The sequence below is a fragment of the Haemorhous mexicanus genome, chromosome 19 (assembly GCF_027477595.1).
Source record: "Haemorhous mexicanus isolate bHaeMex1 chromosome 19, bHaeMex1.pri, whole genome shotgun sequence".
Taxonomy (NCBI): domain Eukaryota; kingdom Metazoa; phylum Chordata; class Aves; order Passeriformes; family Fringillidae; genus Haemorhous; species Haemorhous mexicanus.
Window position 1 is genome coordinate 2863203 of NC_082359.1, and position 17259 is coordinate 2880461.

The 17259-nt window shown below is 42.4% G+C and overlaps 1 protein-coding gene across 4 annotated transcripts in view; it reads right to left on the reverse strand.

The window, feature by feature from the left end:
- Window positions 1-17020, reverse strand: part of SPECC1L (sperm antigen with calponin homology and coiled-coil domains 1 like) — a 63925-nt gene extending 46905 nt beyond the window's left edge. The window contains exons 1-2 of one of the 4 annotated variants that reach the window (XM_059863519.1): window positions 16909-17020; window positions 2909-3098 (exon numbers count right to left, since the gene is read on the reverse strand). In XM_059863519.1, the coding sequence (XP_059719502.1) occupies window positions 2909-3061 (153 nt within the window). In that variant the 5' untranslated portion in view covers window positions 3062-3098; window positions 16909-17020. Of the gene's footprint in view, window positions 1-2908; window positions 3099-16019; window positions 16100-16318; window positions 16468-16908 lie in introns of those variants that run through there. The other 3 variants (XM_059863521.1, XM_059863522.1, XM_059863523.1) reach the window with 3 other exon arrangements.
- Window positions 17021-17259: the final 239 nt, after the last annotated feature.

A 17259-nucleotide genomic window follows, 5' to 3' on the forward strand; every position in this document is an offset into this window, starting at 1 on the left:
TCAAAGTATTTTTGCAGCATTTCTTTTTAATTGAAGCCAAAGCAATGGTGTATATTTATTAAACAACTTTTCCCATTTACCAAGAACTGTGCCATCCTGCTTAGCATAAAAACTCCTACATTAAAATATGAAAAATTAGAAAATCTCATAATTAGAAATGCTCATCCAGACCTATTTTGTTTTTCTCTTAAAAAAACCACTTTATAATTACACAATTCATATTGTTTTCCTCTCACTACTTTCTTTCAATGCAACGAAACTTGAATAATGACCTATACAATTCATTTCATCTTAGTTTCTCAACAGGTATATCCTATTTACTTCACCTCATTCAAATCCCTTTATATATATATAATTATTCCTAGCTAAGATTTTCTTTGATGGTTGTTGTTGCTGTATTTGAGTTTTTCAAACATCAAACTTCACAACAATCTGTAATTAAGTTACTGCATTTTGCAAACAGAACAGAAGCCTAGACACATGAATACTGAAAACACACTCTAATTTTTAATATTCAAATACTGGTCTCCAAGTCCTGGCTTTTCAGGGACACTGGATTTTGCAATTTGTCTGAAGTACAGCTGCTGTCTAATTACAGCTGGGAGTGTTAGCAGGATCACAAGCTCATTAGCTGAAGAAGTCAAAAAATAATGATCTTAAAAATAAGAATACATTATTTGTAGAGTATTTTGTGAAGGATTAAAAGTGGCTGGCAGTTAAATTTCTGTAGTAATAAAGTGTGTGGGGTGCTGAACATCTACCCAAGTGCTGGGCAAAGTGGGAGACAAAAACTACAGAGAAGGAACCCACCAAGGGCATTGGGAAACAGACCCTGGGACAGGCTCAGCTCTGCTGAAGGGTGGGTCCCACAGCTGCTTCCTGTGCTCATTGTCCATACATTCTGAAAACTCCACAAGAAAGGACAAATGTATGGAACAATGCAGTTAAAGAAGCCCACCCAAAGCTGAATGCTGGCCTATAGTTATGTCATGAAGGGGATGCTATATTACAAAATAATTTTCCATTTTGCAACATTATTACTGACTGAAGCAAGACTGTTGTTGTACTGTATTTCTACTCTTTATTAGGGGCCTTTCACTCAATATCCAGCTCAAAGGACTGAATAAATTAGCAAGCACTGCAATAAAGCTACTTAATGCCAGCTTTTTTTTGGTCAAAGAATATTAAAATAAATCTTAATTTAATAACACACACCAATTCATCAACTCTACAGCTTCTATGAGGAAAACAATATGCCAAATGTTTCATCAACAATATCAAATATAAAATCATATTTAAAAAGTACTTTTAAAAATGCAACTTCTATTGATACTTCTTTCAAGCCAGAAATTATGTGATTTGTCAGTACCAGTAAACAAAAAGCCCCACAAACAACTAACTTTGTTCCCTAAGTACAGAACACTCAACAAAGATTCATCACTATCATGAAGTCACTCAGTTGGCACAACAGCACCATAACAAGTAAATGGCATCCAAGTGTATGAGTAAGCCTGCTGAACATAAACCTGAGATAAGCCTTAGCAATCAAGAGAAAATTTTCATTGTGCCTCAAACTCATAAACTGTCATGAATGCTAATCCCACACCAAAACATAGCCAGAAGTGTTACTAATATAAGTAAAACTGTGAAAGCATACTGGGTCAAATCTGTTCAGTGTTACATCATCCTCCTCCTTTATCTCCCTGACAGGAATGACATAAGAAACTTGATAAGTAAACTACAAAGGACTTTAGTTGCTTTGAGAGGTTTCTAGAAATATAAAGTATGTAGTGTCAACAAGCATCAAAAGATTATTTAAAGCTAAGAAAACTGCAGGATGCATTGGGTGATGGAAGAAAGGAGGGACACTGGGAGAAAACCTCCCTGAAACTTGGCTTGCAAGTTCATCAGCAAAAGTATTAACTATTCTTCCATACAAGAAAAGGAAGGAGAGACAGGGAACACACCTTTTGACTTCAGTAACCCTGCAGGGCTCTTACAGAGAGACTTCAACTCTTACATTTCTTTAATTTTGGATCTTTATTTGCCAGTTACTTAAATGGTCTTTGTGGCTTCACTGTGTGTCAGTGACAGTGGTTCAGGTCCCTGCTGGACAGCCTGTTCTTGCTCTGTTCATTTGTTCCAGGGCAGCAGCAGCACAGCACTGCACACTGGGCTGCAGAGAGCAAAAGGAGCTGGATCCAGCCACGTTTCCATGCCAGGAAAAGGAGGCAGAGCAGGCAGGCTCATTCCATCCATCCAGCCCAGATGTGGTTGCTCCCAGGTGAAAACTCCACAGCAGCACACCTCAGTGTGTCTGATTGTTTGTTGGAAGCTATATGCTCCTCCATACACTGCCCTGTTTTCCTACTGTAAGAGAAACCTCTACCTTTGAACTTGTTCTGGGAGCAAGAATCAACTTGTGAAAATCCAGCTCAAGCAGTACTTGAGCACAAAGCAAAGGCCAAAACAGCCAGAAGAACTCAGCTGCACTGACCCAACACAGATCACTGATACAGAGAAGTTCTCATGTCAGATACTTCATTAGTTCTTTTTTCAGAATTAGTAAATAACTCTTATCAAATCCTGTGAGTCGCTGACACCGTCCAAGCATTACACCAAACAAACAACATTGGTCAGAGTACAACTTCCACTCTGCTCCTTCTACACAGCAGCCAGGTCCTGCACAGCACACTGCTCTCCATCTCCTGCTGCAGAATGAAAGCTCAGCATGAATGACACACCAGATCCTGTCACCCTGCCCAGCGCTCTGTAACTACCCAGATCCCCTCCAGCTACCCATGCAACCTCCAGTCTAAGCTGCATTAAAGAAAAGCCTGGAAATTCTACCCTTTTTAAAGCTTTATTTTAAAAAATACAACTAATCAGAATGTTCTACTGGTATTACCTTCAAAAGAGACGCTGATGTCCCAGTTTTGGAGAGTTTTGTTACTGCAGACACTGAGGAGCCGTTTTCTGGTTTGGCTTTTTCACTTGTTTGAGCTTTATTTACTCCAGGCACTTTGGGCACTGAGCCAACACTCCTGCTTGCTTTCTTCATTCTGGGCTGTCTGTTTATGATGCATTTACAAACAAATCTACAAGCAGAAAGAAAGAGACTTTAAACATAAAATACAGATGAAAAGCAATGTCTTTTTTTATAATGTTCTATTTAAGACCAGACATCCAGAAGAGCAGCAAAGACCACAAATTAGAGCCAAACAAAATGCATGTGACTGACCAATGGTTTTTGCCTTTTTTTGAAAGGGATTTTTGCTAAGGACTAAGCTCCACTCCAAATTATAATAATTTCTTTTTTTAAGTTCTCTTTCCACAAATGGCATTGAACTGAGGATATTTTCTAAGTGACCCATGTTGCTGAGTTCACTCGTTAGCCAGCAAAGGAAAGGCTTATTAGGGAGCAATGTCCTTTATTTCTGACTGTGGGAAGGAAAACACTGTGGGAGTATTCAGGCAACAGCCTAACTACCAACAACACTGGATCTGAGAAAAGATTACCACTAGCTCAGTAAAACAGCAGTCATGGAGAAAAACTTCCTGTACAAAAAAGTCCAAAGAAGTTGAAAACTCCAGATTCCTTCAAACCAATTATTAAAAATCACAATAATAAACACATGGAACTTTACAAGGATTATCTTCAGGAAGGAACCAGAAGCAGCTCCCTGGGTTCCATGGCCTGCAGTGAGGACACTCCTGCAGCCTGGCCCTGCTGTCTCTGACAGCAGGGAACTGCCAGCACTGCAATTCCACCCACAAGCACAGATGAAAGCCCAGAAAACAAAGCTGGCTTTATCCAAACCAGGAGCAGCCACAGCAGAAAACTGTAGGTATTTCAACAACAGCAGCTGATTCCAAGGGAGCACAGGCTAACAGGAGAACAGCCACAGAACAGCCAGAACTTGAAGCATGGGCTACCAGAAAGACTAGACATACCAGGATCTTCTCCTCCTGCAAGAGTGAGAGTAGGCAGCTGTTTTCCTCATCACCCCTGAGTCAGATGTCATGGGATGGAAAATTAAAAGGACAACATCTCCACTTTTAGTCTTAAGGATTCCAGTTGGAAGTTAGTGATCAGGTTTATGTGAGCCCAATCTCACAGCTGATTTGAAACATGAAACACGTCCAGTCATTTCATCTCTTAAAAACTGAAGCATTTTAGAGGCACAAAAAGCAGACTGATGACTGTGTGCATGAGACTTTTGACATAACAACACAGTGGTCAGAAGTACTAAATAACTTCTGCTAACAAAATTAACACCGTACCCTTACACACACTCCTTCCTTCTGAGCACCACCTCAGCTGCACACATGTATATTTGAATTCTGACTTTGATAAAAGTCAGTAAAACTGCAGGAGTTTTGCCTCCTCAGATCCCTAAGTTAACAGAAGCAACAGGAAGCTTCATCTTAAAACACTGAGAAATTTGTTTATAGCTTCCAGATTCCTTTTAGTTCTGAAAGCTGCCATGAACAGACACAGAAAGCTTTGTTTGCTGTTGCAGTTTCATCATCACAATGTCAAAAATGCACCAGTCCTGCCATATAGCTACAAGTAATCAGAACACTTCCACAGAAGACTAAATAACTGAGAGATAATTTGAAATGAGAGACTCCTTAGAAAACCAAAACCCAAACCAGAAAAACCCCATGAAGGCAATGTTTGCTATACACACCTAATATTAAGAGGTACAACTGTCTACTAGATTCCAGAAGCAGATGGTAACACTGGCTACCATCTAAGTTGCCACACTTCTATTTCTTGCCTTTTTCATGTTTATGAGTCACTTACTTGCGCTTTTGATCTTATTCAACTGAAAATTAAAACTGAAAAATACTAAAGAGGATAGAGGTCTTTAGTAAAACTGGCATCTTTGCTATTGAGTGGTATTTTTGATGTTCTACAGTCATAAATAAATTGCCAATAGCACACTTGAGGAATACCCAAATGAATTTTCAGAGTGCAGTGTGTAGCGAAGCTGACTGCATTTAATAAAGTACCCCAAAGAAAAACCACACACCTGTGCTAAGTCCAGTCAGTCAGAACCATCCCCTTTTGACAGCTCACAGAGTGAGAAGGCCAGTGCTCCCAGGAGGGTTGGGGCACTGGCAGTGATATGACTGTGATACATTTGGGCAAAGCCTGACAACCTTGCCTGGCAATGCAGATGAAGCAGTGGCTCTGGCTGGCATGGAGACACCCAGCACTGGCTGCTGGCAATGCACATTTTCCACGTCTGCAGAGCACATTCATCAGCCCTGATGCACCTTGCAAAGCCAGACACAGCACACATGAGCTTTGCATGCACAGTGAACACAGCTGGCTCTGTTTGTCACAGCAAGTAAGAAGAACATAACCCACTGGTTGGATGGCCTCAAAGAGATGCAGGCTAATGCTGCCTTTTACAGAGCAAACCATTCCTACTGGAATCAAGATATCTCAGGGGGCAGCAGCCTCTGTGACCTCAAATGTTTCTCATCCATGAGAAGTGTTCCTGAAAACATGCCACAGTGTCTCCTTCAAGAACAGCATGGCAAAGCAGGGATGGAAGCAAGCAAAACTCAACAATGTCAGCTAAGTATAGTCCTCATGTTTCATCACAGCATTACTTGAAAAGATCCAGAAATTTGACACTCAAGACCAGTATTTTTGATTCACTGAAACTCAAAGGTTGAACTACATTTCCAGAAACTTTAAGGATTCATAGAGGACAAGAAGGCTTAGAGACCACTGTTCCTGTTTTAATTCCAGAGAAACAAAGCCTTAGTAGTTACTTTCCTAATGAAAGAAGTTTATATCATTAGAGTTTAAAAACTGAGAAAAATATACAAATGGGTCAGACAAAATAAGAACAAGACATCCATTAGCATTACAGGTTCTAAAAGCAGCTGCTTACTAAGAGTCCTAGAGTGAATTTATGGCCTCTCTGTGATAATTTCTCCCCTCCTGCCTTCTCCAGGAAGGAAAAAGAAGATGGGGTTTCAGCACTGAAAACAGAAGACATCAATATTGTGTGACTGGAAGTAGAAAAAGCCCTGCTTCACCCAGTTTCTCAAAGGGCAGGTATGGCAGATAAAAACTACTTTTGTGCTTCTGAAGAACACAACCACATTCCTTAGGAAGAACCAGTATTAAGAATCAGCAATAATCTTGTCTCTGCACAACAAGAAAATCTAGCAGGAAATTTTAAAATAAGAAATAAAACAGTCTCTAACCAAAGGAAGCTTTCTGAAGAGTAACATATAGCATCAACAATTCAAACGAGAACTAAAATGTTGTTTCACTATTGTTTTAAAAAGAAAATATTGCATATAAAACTGTATTTTATATTTTGCCCTAGGGAGAAAGAAAGAATTACTGAAGACTTCCTTTCCCTTTATACACACTTCCTCCTCCTCAAAGTAAAAAAAAAAAAAGGGAAAAAAGGCACTGCCGAAGAAAATACTCATCAAGAGGCAGAAGATGTTACTGGAAAACATTTGATTAATGATAGCACAAACAGTATCCCTTAATCAAAATGGAAAAAAGCCAAAACAACAGCAAAGTATCAGATAGAAAGACTGCATTCCTGAACTCAACTGTAAGTATTCCCTCTAACCTGTATCCTTTCCCAGGCGTCTCTCTCTCCACAGCACACATAGTCCAGCACACAGGGGAACTTGCTCAGGAGTGCTCTCCCTGCTCTGGTGGAAAGCAGTCCTGTGCTTTATACCAGCTGCAAACACAACTGCATAAATAATAATTTAAAACTGTTTTGCCCAATAGCATGGCTCTGCTCCTGACTGTAAACTGATATGATACATCCAGCCAGCCAACGTGCAATGCTTTCAGCATTACTCTTCAGAACCCTGAAGCAGGGCAGGGAGGGGATGATTCCTTACTGTGATTATTTTAATCTCATCCATGATTTAATATGCTTGTTTATGCTAATCTTGTTGTCACAAAAGTAAAGAGTAGTCGTTACAAGAGTACAGAATATAGTTTCCTGTGCCTGGAAGACAATAGAGGGTTGAGCAACAAGAGTATTTTTGAGAGGGATTAAGCAATGCTAGCTACTAAAAATAATGAATTATTAAGAAAATTATAAATAATCTTAAAAGATAATTCTAAGAGGAAAAAAAAGAAGCAAGCAATCCCTCAGGTCTGAGGATACTGAGCACTTTTGGAAAATCAAATACCCAAGTTACAGAAGAAATTGCTCACATCTAAGAGCAATGGAGTCAGTACACTTTCACTCTGTATTTGTGCAAATTCTTTGGTTTTGATATATTTAGGCCGACAACTTTGCCCAAATAATTAGGGAATGACGTTTTCAGGTCACTTATACAGTCCCAAAAGGCAGAAAAGCAAAGAGATTATAAAATACAGCCTCACCATCTCCCTGTAAAACTCAGATACAGAACTTTCCCAAGTCTCTGCAGACAAGACAGCACAGACACCATTTCATATCTGGAATATGAAATAAGCTATCTAGAAAGAGACACAGCTCTCCATATCTATAACTTTCAGCCTGCAGGCTGCACAAGCACTCTACAACAATGTCTCTTGCTCAATAATTCCAAAAACATGATCTATAAACCACTGGATTCCAGCAGCCCAGAGCAAATAGTGCATTTCTTTTATTGCTTAAGATCAAGACACCAGTTTTAGTGACTTGCAAGTTTGCTGATGCTAGTGGGTAATTTAAAATACCAAGGATAACAGGAGAGTCCATGGAATCACAAAAACCCTTATGAGACTAAGTGGACAATAAAAACAGCAAACAAAATTAAATAGAGGTAAACACAAACACATCTATCTCTCAGAGGAAAGTAATCTCAGCTTCATATATAAATGTGCTCTCAGTGTACCATTACTGCTCAGCAAGACTACAGCATTCTGATTCACAGCTTCATTAAACTATCAGTGCAGGGTTTGGAATGAGGAAAAGAAAAAAAAGCAAAGCAATTCCAGAAATTATTAAAGAAAGGAATAGAGAAAGAACCATAAAACACAAATATCACACTCAACAAATCAATTTTTTGCCCATCTACCCACACTTTAATCGCTATGTGCAGCTCTTCTCTCAACCTCAAAAAAAAAAAAAATTCTTACAGATCTTAAAATGATCGAGCAAGGGGCAAAAGATCAAAGATATAAAATAGCTCCCATGAGATATCTCACAGGGATCATGACAAAAGCCAATCAATTCTGGAATGGCATGGAGAAGGCAGACTGGGAGTGGCTGCTAATCATCTATTCCAGTAAAAAAACTAAAATTAAAGATCAGGAAATTAATTTAGAGCCAGATTCTAAATTTTAAAAAAAGGGAGCTGTGTGTTTAATGTATATTGTGTGAGGAGATGGGGAGACTGGCCATGCACAAGGTACAGAAATTTCCTAATGGCTGTTAAATATCTGAGCACAAAGGGCTCAGAAACCCCTCTGAGCCAAAACTAATTACAAGGTGGGAGAGCAGTCAGTGTAGGAGGGAAGACTTTGGGTTTGGGTTTTTTCCTAAGGCATCTGCCCCCAGCTGCAGGTGGGCTGGAGCTCCAGGTGGGCTGGATCCCTGTGCCAGCGTGGGCACTGTCTGCTACGTTCCTGTGCTGTGAGGAAAAATGCACAACTGTGCATTGCAGTGCAATACAGATGGAGCACATGGGGCTGCACTCCTGCAGCAATGGCTGCAGGGAGCCACTTAGAGAGAAAAGACCTTTCTATTAATTCCTGTGTTAAAAATTCTGAAGAGCCTTTACAGTATTCCATTACAAGTTGTGGAATTACAAAAATAGGAATTCTGCTTTTAAGTTATGCTATCCATCCACTGTTTTCAAGCTGCATTTGCTATTGCTACTTCTCTTTCAAACAGAAGGGAGGAAAGACCAGAGCTTTGGGCAAGAATTGGCTGTTGCACACCTCAATTCCTCTACTCCTTCTTTGGAGAAAACTTCAGAGCTGTAGCTGCTGCAAGCAATGTGTAACCGTTGCAATGCTTAACATTCCAGACAAGTGACAGGAACATTTACAGAACTCCTGAACTCACAAACTGTGCTCTAAAGGCCTTTTCATAACAAAATTAAATTATGTAGCTTGTTTTCAAGCTCCTATTTCAAACAACTGCTATTCCAAACCGCTGCCAAGGAAAGAAAAAGCAACTGTTCATCAGCTAGCATGGAGAAACTGTTCTACAGGGAAGGGCAACACTGTCCATGACTTGGTCTCAGCATGAGCTTCTACACTGACAGCAGCTTCAGAAGACTTTTTAAATTATAGCTTTGAAAAACAGAATAACTGATCAGGTAAATCCATACCTTACCGGTATCCACCACTGAGCTGATTACAAAACATTCAATGTTGGCTCAGTACCCTCGACATTCCCAATAGCTACAGCTGCTCACAGTCCAGGTAAAACACCATCCACATTACTGTTAAGTAGGGCTTGTTTCCTTGGTGTTGAAAATACAGGTAATATGGTTACATTGAGATTTTTCACTCCTTTTGGTAAATTTCACAGTTGCATCCAAATGTTAAGCCACACACTAAGAGATGAGGCAGCACATACCTATTTCCTGGGTAGCAATTGCTCTTCTATGTCAGATTTTACATGCTTGAGCTAACAGCAGACATGTCAACCTTCCCTGTAAACCCCCTGGGTTAGTATTCTGATAAAACAGAGCTAAGTCCTACAGTGACACTTGCTTTCCAGGAAAATAAAAAAAAAACCACACCAATTTTCCCAGCCAAAGGACTGGCCAGCTTTAATCATAAACCCCAGTAATCTAAAAAGTGATACTTGATCAGTTAACTCCATTAATTGGAAGTGCTCTTACCTGTTATTCCAAGCTTGGTCTAAAGTAAGTGTTACTCTAAAAACCAACGACCTTCCAGTTACAAAGGTGTACTTAGTGTCCTATAACCCTAAGCATACACTGTATTCCTCACACAACAACCAAAGTCCACTGGTAGAATGCTTACAGTGTTAATTGCTGTGATTCCTACAGTCATGAGTCCTACTGACAAACACATACGTGGAAACTCCCCTGGCACTGCCTGGCAGTACTTTCAAAACCAGCCCTGTCAATTTTAAAACCAGGGGAGTTGGCAAACAGCACAACAAAAAGTGCAGGACCAACACAACAGCTTTCTTCCCTTTCAAACTGACTGGCTCAGCATACAACATTTCACTGCCATCTTCTCTCTCCAGCAGAGCTGTTCCCAGAAGTGCTGCCTCAAGCAGGTGACCAGTGGTGACCTCCTCCCTTTGGTTCACTGTAAATGCTGTCAGCTGAACTCAGATATCAACAACTGCAGCAAAGGCATCAAATTCTGCATCAAGTTCCCAGGGAGGAGTAGGGCAGGCAGCAGCCAGGTGCCCATCCCAGGAAGGGGACAGAGAAAGGACGTGCAAAGAGCCATTTCAGAGACAGACCAGTGGCTCCCAACACACGTGTGTTACAGGTAAAACCTGTAAGAGAAGTGATTAACTTTGACTAGGTCTCATGCTCATCCAAAACACTCCACCAGATCTTCAGTTCATGCAAAATCCAAACACTCCCAGTCCTGATACCAGGATGGTTATAGATCTGTCCTTACAGCAGTTGATTAATTCTCAGCTTGAGGACTTTCTATTGCCTGGACACCTGAAACTGGGAGGTGACTGAGTGCCTGCCATGTCCACTTCACCCCCAACCTGGTCTGACAACATTCTTGAAGGCATTGCAACAAAAAAGTCCCTGAGAACAGAAGAAGCAACAAAGACATGCATCACCTGAGGACCTTCCCAAGCCCCAGGTGCTTACATCTCTGGGATTCCCAAGCCCAGAAGGACCATCCTGGTCTCAGATGCACCAAGAAAATGGCCTGAATGGGAATGGCTCATGCACAAGTCAATCTCGCTAAGGCTGGGGGAGGGAAGTGCCTGCTGGGGATTGCTTAAGTTAGTCATGAAAATAACTTAATTGTACCTTGCCACCTAAAGAGGCAGTCCCACCCCTTCCTCAGTCCTCTCCCTTCTCTCCATTCTAGAGATCACAGCTCATTTTTGATGAGTTGGTCTTTCAGACAGATCAGGACTGATCTGACTCACCTTGTAATTGCTAGATCCTATGCAAAGGAGGCACGGGACTGGGAACAAGAAGGAAGTCTCATCCTTCCAGAGATGGTGTAGCTCCAAATTTGTTTTAATTCAGTTTCAGGCTATTGGCCTCTCAGCAACAGCCTTGCTTTAAATGAACCTCTTACTGCCCCCCACCAAGCCAGCAACACTTTCCAAGCCACACTCTGCCAGGGCACAGATGAACAGTGTTATTTTTATGCTATCACCACGTCACTAAACAGGGCACTGAGGGGTCTGAAGCCTGGCCATCTACAGATTTCACTTCTGTGCAGTGGCCCACATCTTTCCTCACCTCCAAGACCTGTCAACTGCACACTCATTACACAGTTTAAAGGCTTCAGGCTTGGCAGACAGAGGCACACACAAATCCTTCCTAAATACTCTGGTATCACTAAGGGAGGAGCAGTTACTGGCCCCAGCATGGAAGCTCAAGGACATACATTTGAGTCATATGGAAGAAAAGTTCTTGTGACAGGATGGAGAGGTTCCCATCTACTGGTTATTTTTTATTTCCCCAGGGAAAAAGGGTAAGACTATTTCTCTTCCAAATTTTATTCCAAGCCTTCCAGAAAAGGGTGAATCACCAGCCAGTTCATGGAGCTGCTGTTCCCTGGCACAGTTTGGTTGCTGGAGCAATGCAGAACTCTAGATGGGATAAAGCCTGGGAAAGCACTAAAAGTCCAGTACAGCATCCCTAGCTGATGTAGCTGCTGATATCCTCATGGAATGCCAAGTGCACTTTCCACTGTGAAACACTTTTAGGTATTTCTTTGAAAAGCCCCTGGATCTCCAGGTTTCCTGGCAAACCTTTGATGCATGACTGAAGGCCTCAGAATAGTTTTTCCTCTAGAAAAAAAGGAGTCTTTCTATTAGAAAAGGCTATACTGAAGTATTTTTTTTTCCTTCAAATATCCTTTATATTACAACACTAACATCCATAACTGATAGTCTTAATTTTCTTCTGTAGATACACACTATTTATGTTTTACAGGTGTGTATGTCAGAAAGATTTTCAGGAAACTGTCAAGAAGTTTTTGTAACAAAACTTTGCATGATTTCAAGTTTTTAACACAGCAAATGTAGTTCTGAATATGAAACAAAGTAGACTGCAATTTCATCTGCACACTTGGATCTATACCCTTTAAAATGTCTTTACTATTTTTCCTGAGTTTTCACAAACAGGATTTACATTGCTTACAGTAATATCTATCCCAGCAAACTATCAAAACTTTTGGAGAACAGCATGATGGCACCTTTAAACTTTTCCAAAGTCACAGGCACACCCATGCTGCAGGCTGAGGAAATCTCCTGTAGTTTTGTGGAATTACAAAAATAGGAATTCTGCATTTAAGTTATGCTATCCATCCACTGTTTCCAAGCTGCATTTGCTATTGCTGCTTCTCTTTCAAACAGAAGAGAGGAAAGACCAGAGCTCTGGGCAAACTGGCTGTTGCACACCTCAATTTCTAGAAAGAACAGCAACACTATGTCACAAAGTTTTCATTTTAACATGTTAATTACTTATGACCTCAGCATAGTTCAATCCAATGACATTGCCACATTCAAGGATGCATCTCATATTTAAAAATCCTAAATCAAGAATAATTTGATGACAACAACTACCAACAACTGTATGTATTTAAGAGTTCATTTCCAAAAGAGACATTAATTGTCCATCCATGTAAGCAAGTGCAGATAAAAAGTAGCTTTGCACGATTCTGTCACTGAAAGGAAAGGTTTGGTTTTTTTTGTCACAGAAAGAAAAACAAAACTAAAACTTCAAGTGTACACAGTTACTCAGATTTGTGGAAGGAATCATGCCTATAAAAGTAGCTTTAGTTTTCCTTTTCTCTTCCAGAAAAGTCTATATGCCTTCAGGGACTTGAAAGAAATATTTGCCATTAACCATTTAAAGTGCTGGTCACTTGTTAGGGAAGAGCAAATTGAAACAGGTAAGACCATTGTCTGAAAAGACACTGCACAGCAGATGCTACTTTAAATGCACACCCATTATCAACCCTCAATGTCATTTACTTTGCTAAATAAAAGAAAATTTTAGCTCAGTATAATCTGGCAACCCAGGAAAAAGGAAAAAAAAAATTAAAATCCTACAGCTAAACAGAGAAAGTGAGAAAGCCAAACTTTAGCAGATCATTTTTATAAACTTGCCCATGTCACTTAAGACCTGTCCAAACAAAGACAGCCAACGTTCTAGCAGTGAAATACTTTGAAGTATTTCAATGCTGGAATACTCTCCAGCACCAGCCCTCACACTGCAAGGAAATTCTGCAGCCGAAGCTTCAGAAGGCTCCATCTGCCAAAACCACCGTGTGCTTTTAATTAAGCACATCCCCAGAAATGCATGAAGAAGAACACAAAGTTTCAGGGAGCAGTAAGAATGCCAGCTCCCTGGTCATGCTTCCCACCCACCTCCCCAAAGGCAGATCCCACAGAAAGCCATCACTCACTGCATGTACCTGTGCAGAGCATGTATCCCACACTGGCCAAAGGACCAAAGTCAAGGAAATGCTTTTAGCATCCAAAATATACAAATACTTTCAGACTGATGTCATCAAATACATCACTCAAGTACTTCAACCCTACCTTAACTCTTTTTTACTGCTATTTAAATACTACATGTTAGGTGCTCAGTTTATTTTCCTGAATAAAACTGCATATCTAGCAATTAGTTGCAGCCAGTCATCACCTTGGCTCTATTCTGGCACACAGTGATAGAAAATAAAATTTATGCAAGATTTATCTTTCAAAAATGACAAACCAAGTTTTGAAGTAAGTAAAAACTTGTTATTTACTTCTTCTGAAATTTTGCTTTAGTGGCTTTATAAACATTTAATATGCAACAAGTGACTTGTTCTAAATTTATTTTTTTTGGTACTAAAACCTCATGGACTGAAACCTTTCATAAAGTGTCCTTTCACCTAACTTCAGAATTTATCCTTGTATTATTCTTGCCTGCAATTTGGGAAGCTACTAGTTCTGCCACTGATTTGTAACACAGTGTCAGTTCTTTGCAAAACTGAAGTACCCCAAGAAGATGAAGATCAAAAGTTTGGATGTTTGATGAAGATCAAAAGTTGTAGTGCCTTGTAGGTGTAGGACAGTAAAGTCTTCTTTCCCAAAGAAAAATCATGCACATATGTGTGAAAATTCTACTAATGAATTATTTATGTTTAAAGATAGAATCCTGTGATTACTTCCAGGCTGCACTACTGCTAAGTGCTCCAAATGGTGGTTTCTCTGATCATTTCAGCTGGAATAAGCTCAAAAGAAACAAGCAGTAGGTTCCCTGTAACTAGTCATGTAAGGCTACCATTATGTACATAGAGCAATGTTGGAAGCTGATTTTTCTCCCTTTTTCAGTCAAAAGACCAAAAGTAAGACTAAATGGGGTGATTTTTTAAGCCAGGAAGTACAAGCCTAACATTTCTTATGCTGTTTTCCCAATGAGCAATAGTGATTCAGTGCCATTAATAGCTCTACACACTGCTAGGAGTGGATCCTTGTTGGCAAGACAGGCTCCAACACCACAAGGTCCAAAAAGAGCTTCTGAATTACATTAGTGAAAAATCTCCTCAGGAGTTTCCATAGCCTCCACCTACTGAGGATCTATTTTCCTCCTTCATACCAATAGTAAAGCAAAAATGGCACAAATTTGACTTCAAAATGTTACTTCTAAGTATTTATCTATCAATACATAAAATGCTGACAGTACATCAGATTTATTTTGTACAATTAAATCTTTGCAGCATAAAAATATCCATCTCAACATGTGCTAAAGACAGAAACTTCTAAAACTCAAGAAGTTTTATCCCTGGCATTTTCCACCTCTAAATGATGTCCAGGTATGGCTCAGGAAAACGCCAGCTGGCCCAAGCAAGCCATGCCAGTGCCCATGCTGGCAATGATGTGGCCAAGCACGTGCCAGACCTCAGCCCAAGTTGTCTTTGATTTCCCTCTCCATTGAGGGAAACCTTAGCTCCAGCCTGATGCAGAAGACACCTTTGGCAGATGCCTGGAAGGCCACAAAGATCACACCAGCCTAAAGCACAAAGGGAAAGGGAAAATACCCTGGAGCTGCAAATCACAATAGAAGGTAACAGTCCATGACACCTGGAAATCCCTGCACTGAGGTTTTCCCACTCTGATGTTCCACCATCGTGAGACTTTAATATAACAAACCCTCAAACAATCAAAGAGAGAAGACAGATCTTTACTGATGATCACACTAAAACACATGTCAACAATTAGCTTGAGCAGAAAAAATGACTGGGAAAATGTAGGCTGCATTATCTAACTAGATGGCCCTTTATTTGACAGGAATAGAAAAATATGTTAAAAATATCTGAGAGGTTTTATTCCCAATTATGTATTGTATTCAAAAAAGAAAGAAAAAGACATGTATCTTCAGCCATACAAAACCATCTGAGAAATCAAAGGGTTTTTTTCCTTACTTCACCTAGTTTACCAGCCTGGAATCTGCTTTTTCCATTAGCTGAAAGTGAAGTGGCAGTGTTACAAGAAACATGAGACTACTCTCGTCTCAGTTTCCCAGTTTTAATCTCAGACTATTTACAATGACCTTCTCTTTTCATTTTTGTTAGCAACTACCTAACAACACTCAACCAGGCTGGAAACAGAGAAGAAACTGCTTCTCTTCTTCTGAGCTGCTACAGCACTACATTGTGACCCACAGTGTTAAAAGCAGCCAGTGGCTTTAATTTGCCTATCTTTCAGCAGCCAAAGTCCACACCATTAATGAAGCAGGAAGCAGCTCCAGAAGGTTTATGTTTGCTCTTGGAGTGAGCAGAACTTGCACAAACTATGCCCTTCAACACAACCCACGGCTCCTCAGAGCTTTTTTCACTCAGCAGAATCACTTACATGACACATTTTCTGCTACAAGAGAACCGTGTTTTCCAGATCCCAGCACAGACAGACACTTCATGCGATCACAGATGCTGCTGTGGAGAGAAGGGTGCAGTTTGCTGAGCATCAGCACAGCACTGCATTGTTTTTCTCCCTAAAGACACAGCGCACAGAACCTCTCAGAGCAGGCTGGGGACCGGTTTTGGCCCAGCTATAGGAACCTGCCTTCCTACATCCCTAGTAATACCAGGTCATGACAGACTTGGAAGCTAAAACAGTGATGAGGCACAGGATGGCAGACAGCAGGCACAAACCTGGAACTCAGAGGCTGTTTCAGCTCTAAAAAGGCAGAAAAACCGCGCTCCAGAGAAGCATGAGACCAGAATCCAGACAAAGGTGCTCCCGAACACGCCAAAACCCAGCTGGAAAGCTGCTGAAGGCGGGCACTCCGCGCTTCTCCTCAGGGAGCTCCACACGCACCCACCATCCCTCTCACAGACACCAGCGTGAAGCGAACGATTCCACCGCGGGATGCAAATGCGGGCCAACCTGCGCCTCCCCGCCAGCCGGGACCGGCGGGCGCTCCGCTCCCTCCCGCCGGCCCCGGGGTCACCGCACCGCGGGTGACGGGGAGGACGCGGCAGGCCGGGCGGAGGGTGCTGCGGGCGGCCCCTGAGGCGCGGGGTACCCGAGGCGGGCGCGGGGCGGTGTCACCGCCGCCGGGGACAGCTCGGCCCCTCAGGGGGAGGCGGTGAGGAGGGGCCGAGCCCGAGGCTTCCCGCGGCCGCGAGGCGGCCGGGGCGCGGGACACAGGCCCTGCCGGAGCCTGCGCGGCCGCGGGCGACCCCCCGGCGGGCGGGCGGGGGTCGGGGCCGGGCTGTGCCCGCCGGCGCTCGGCGCTTACCGGGGCAGCCGCCGCCTCCTTCCCGCTGTTCCGCAGCCCCGGCTCCGGGGGCGCCGCGCGGGCCGGGCCGGCGGGAGGGGGGGGAGGGGGGGCGCGGAGGGGCGCGCGCACGGCAGGGACCCCTCCGCCCGCCTCCGCCCCGCCCCCTGGCGGCACTGCGCACGCGCCCCCCGCGCGCCCGCCCCGGGGACCGGGAGGGGAAAGGGCGGGGCGCGGGCACGGGCGGCGCGTGCGCGGGGCGGCCCCGCCCTCAGGGCGGCCCCTGCCTCAGGGCGGGGCTGCTCCGCCCCGGAGTCGCGGGGTGGCGGCATCAGGTAGGGAGGAAAATCTCTGAGGTGGTAGAGCCCGACC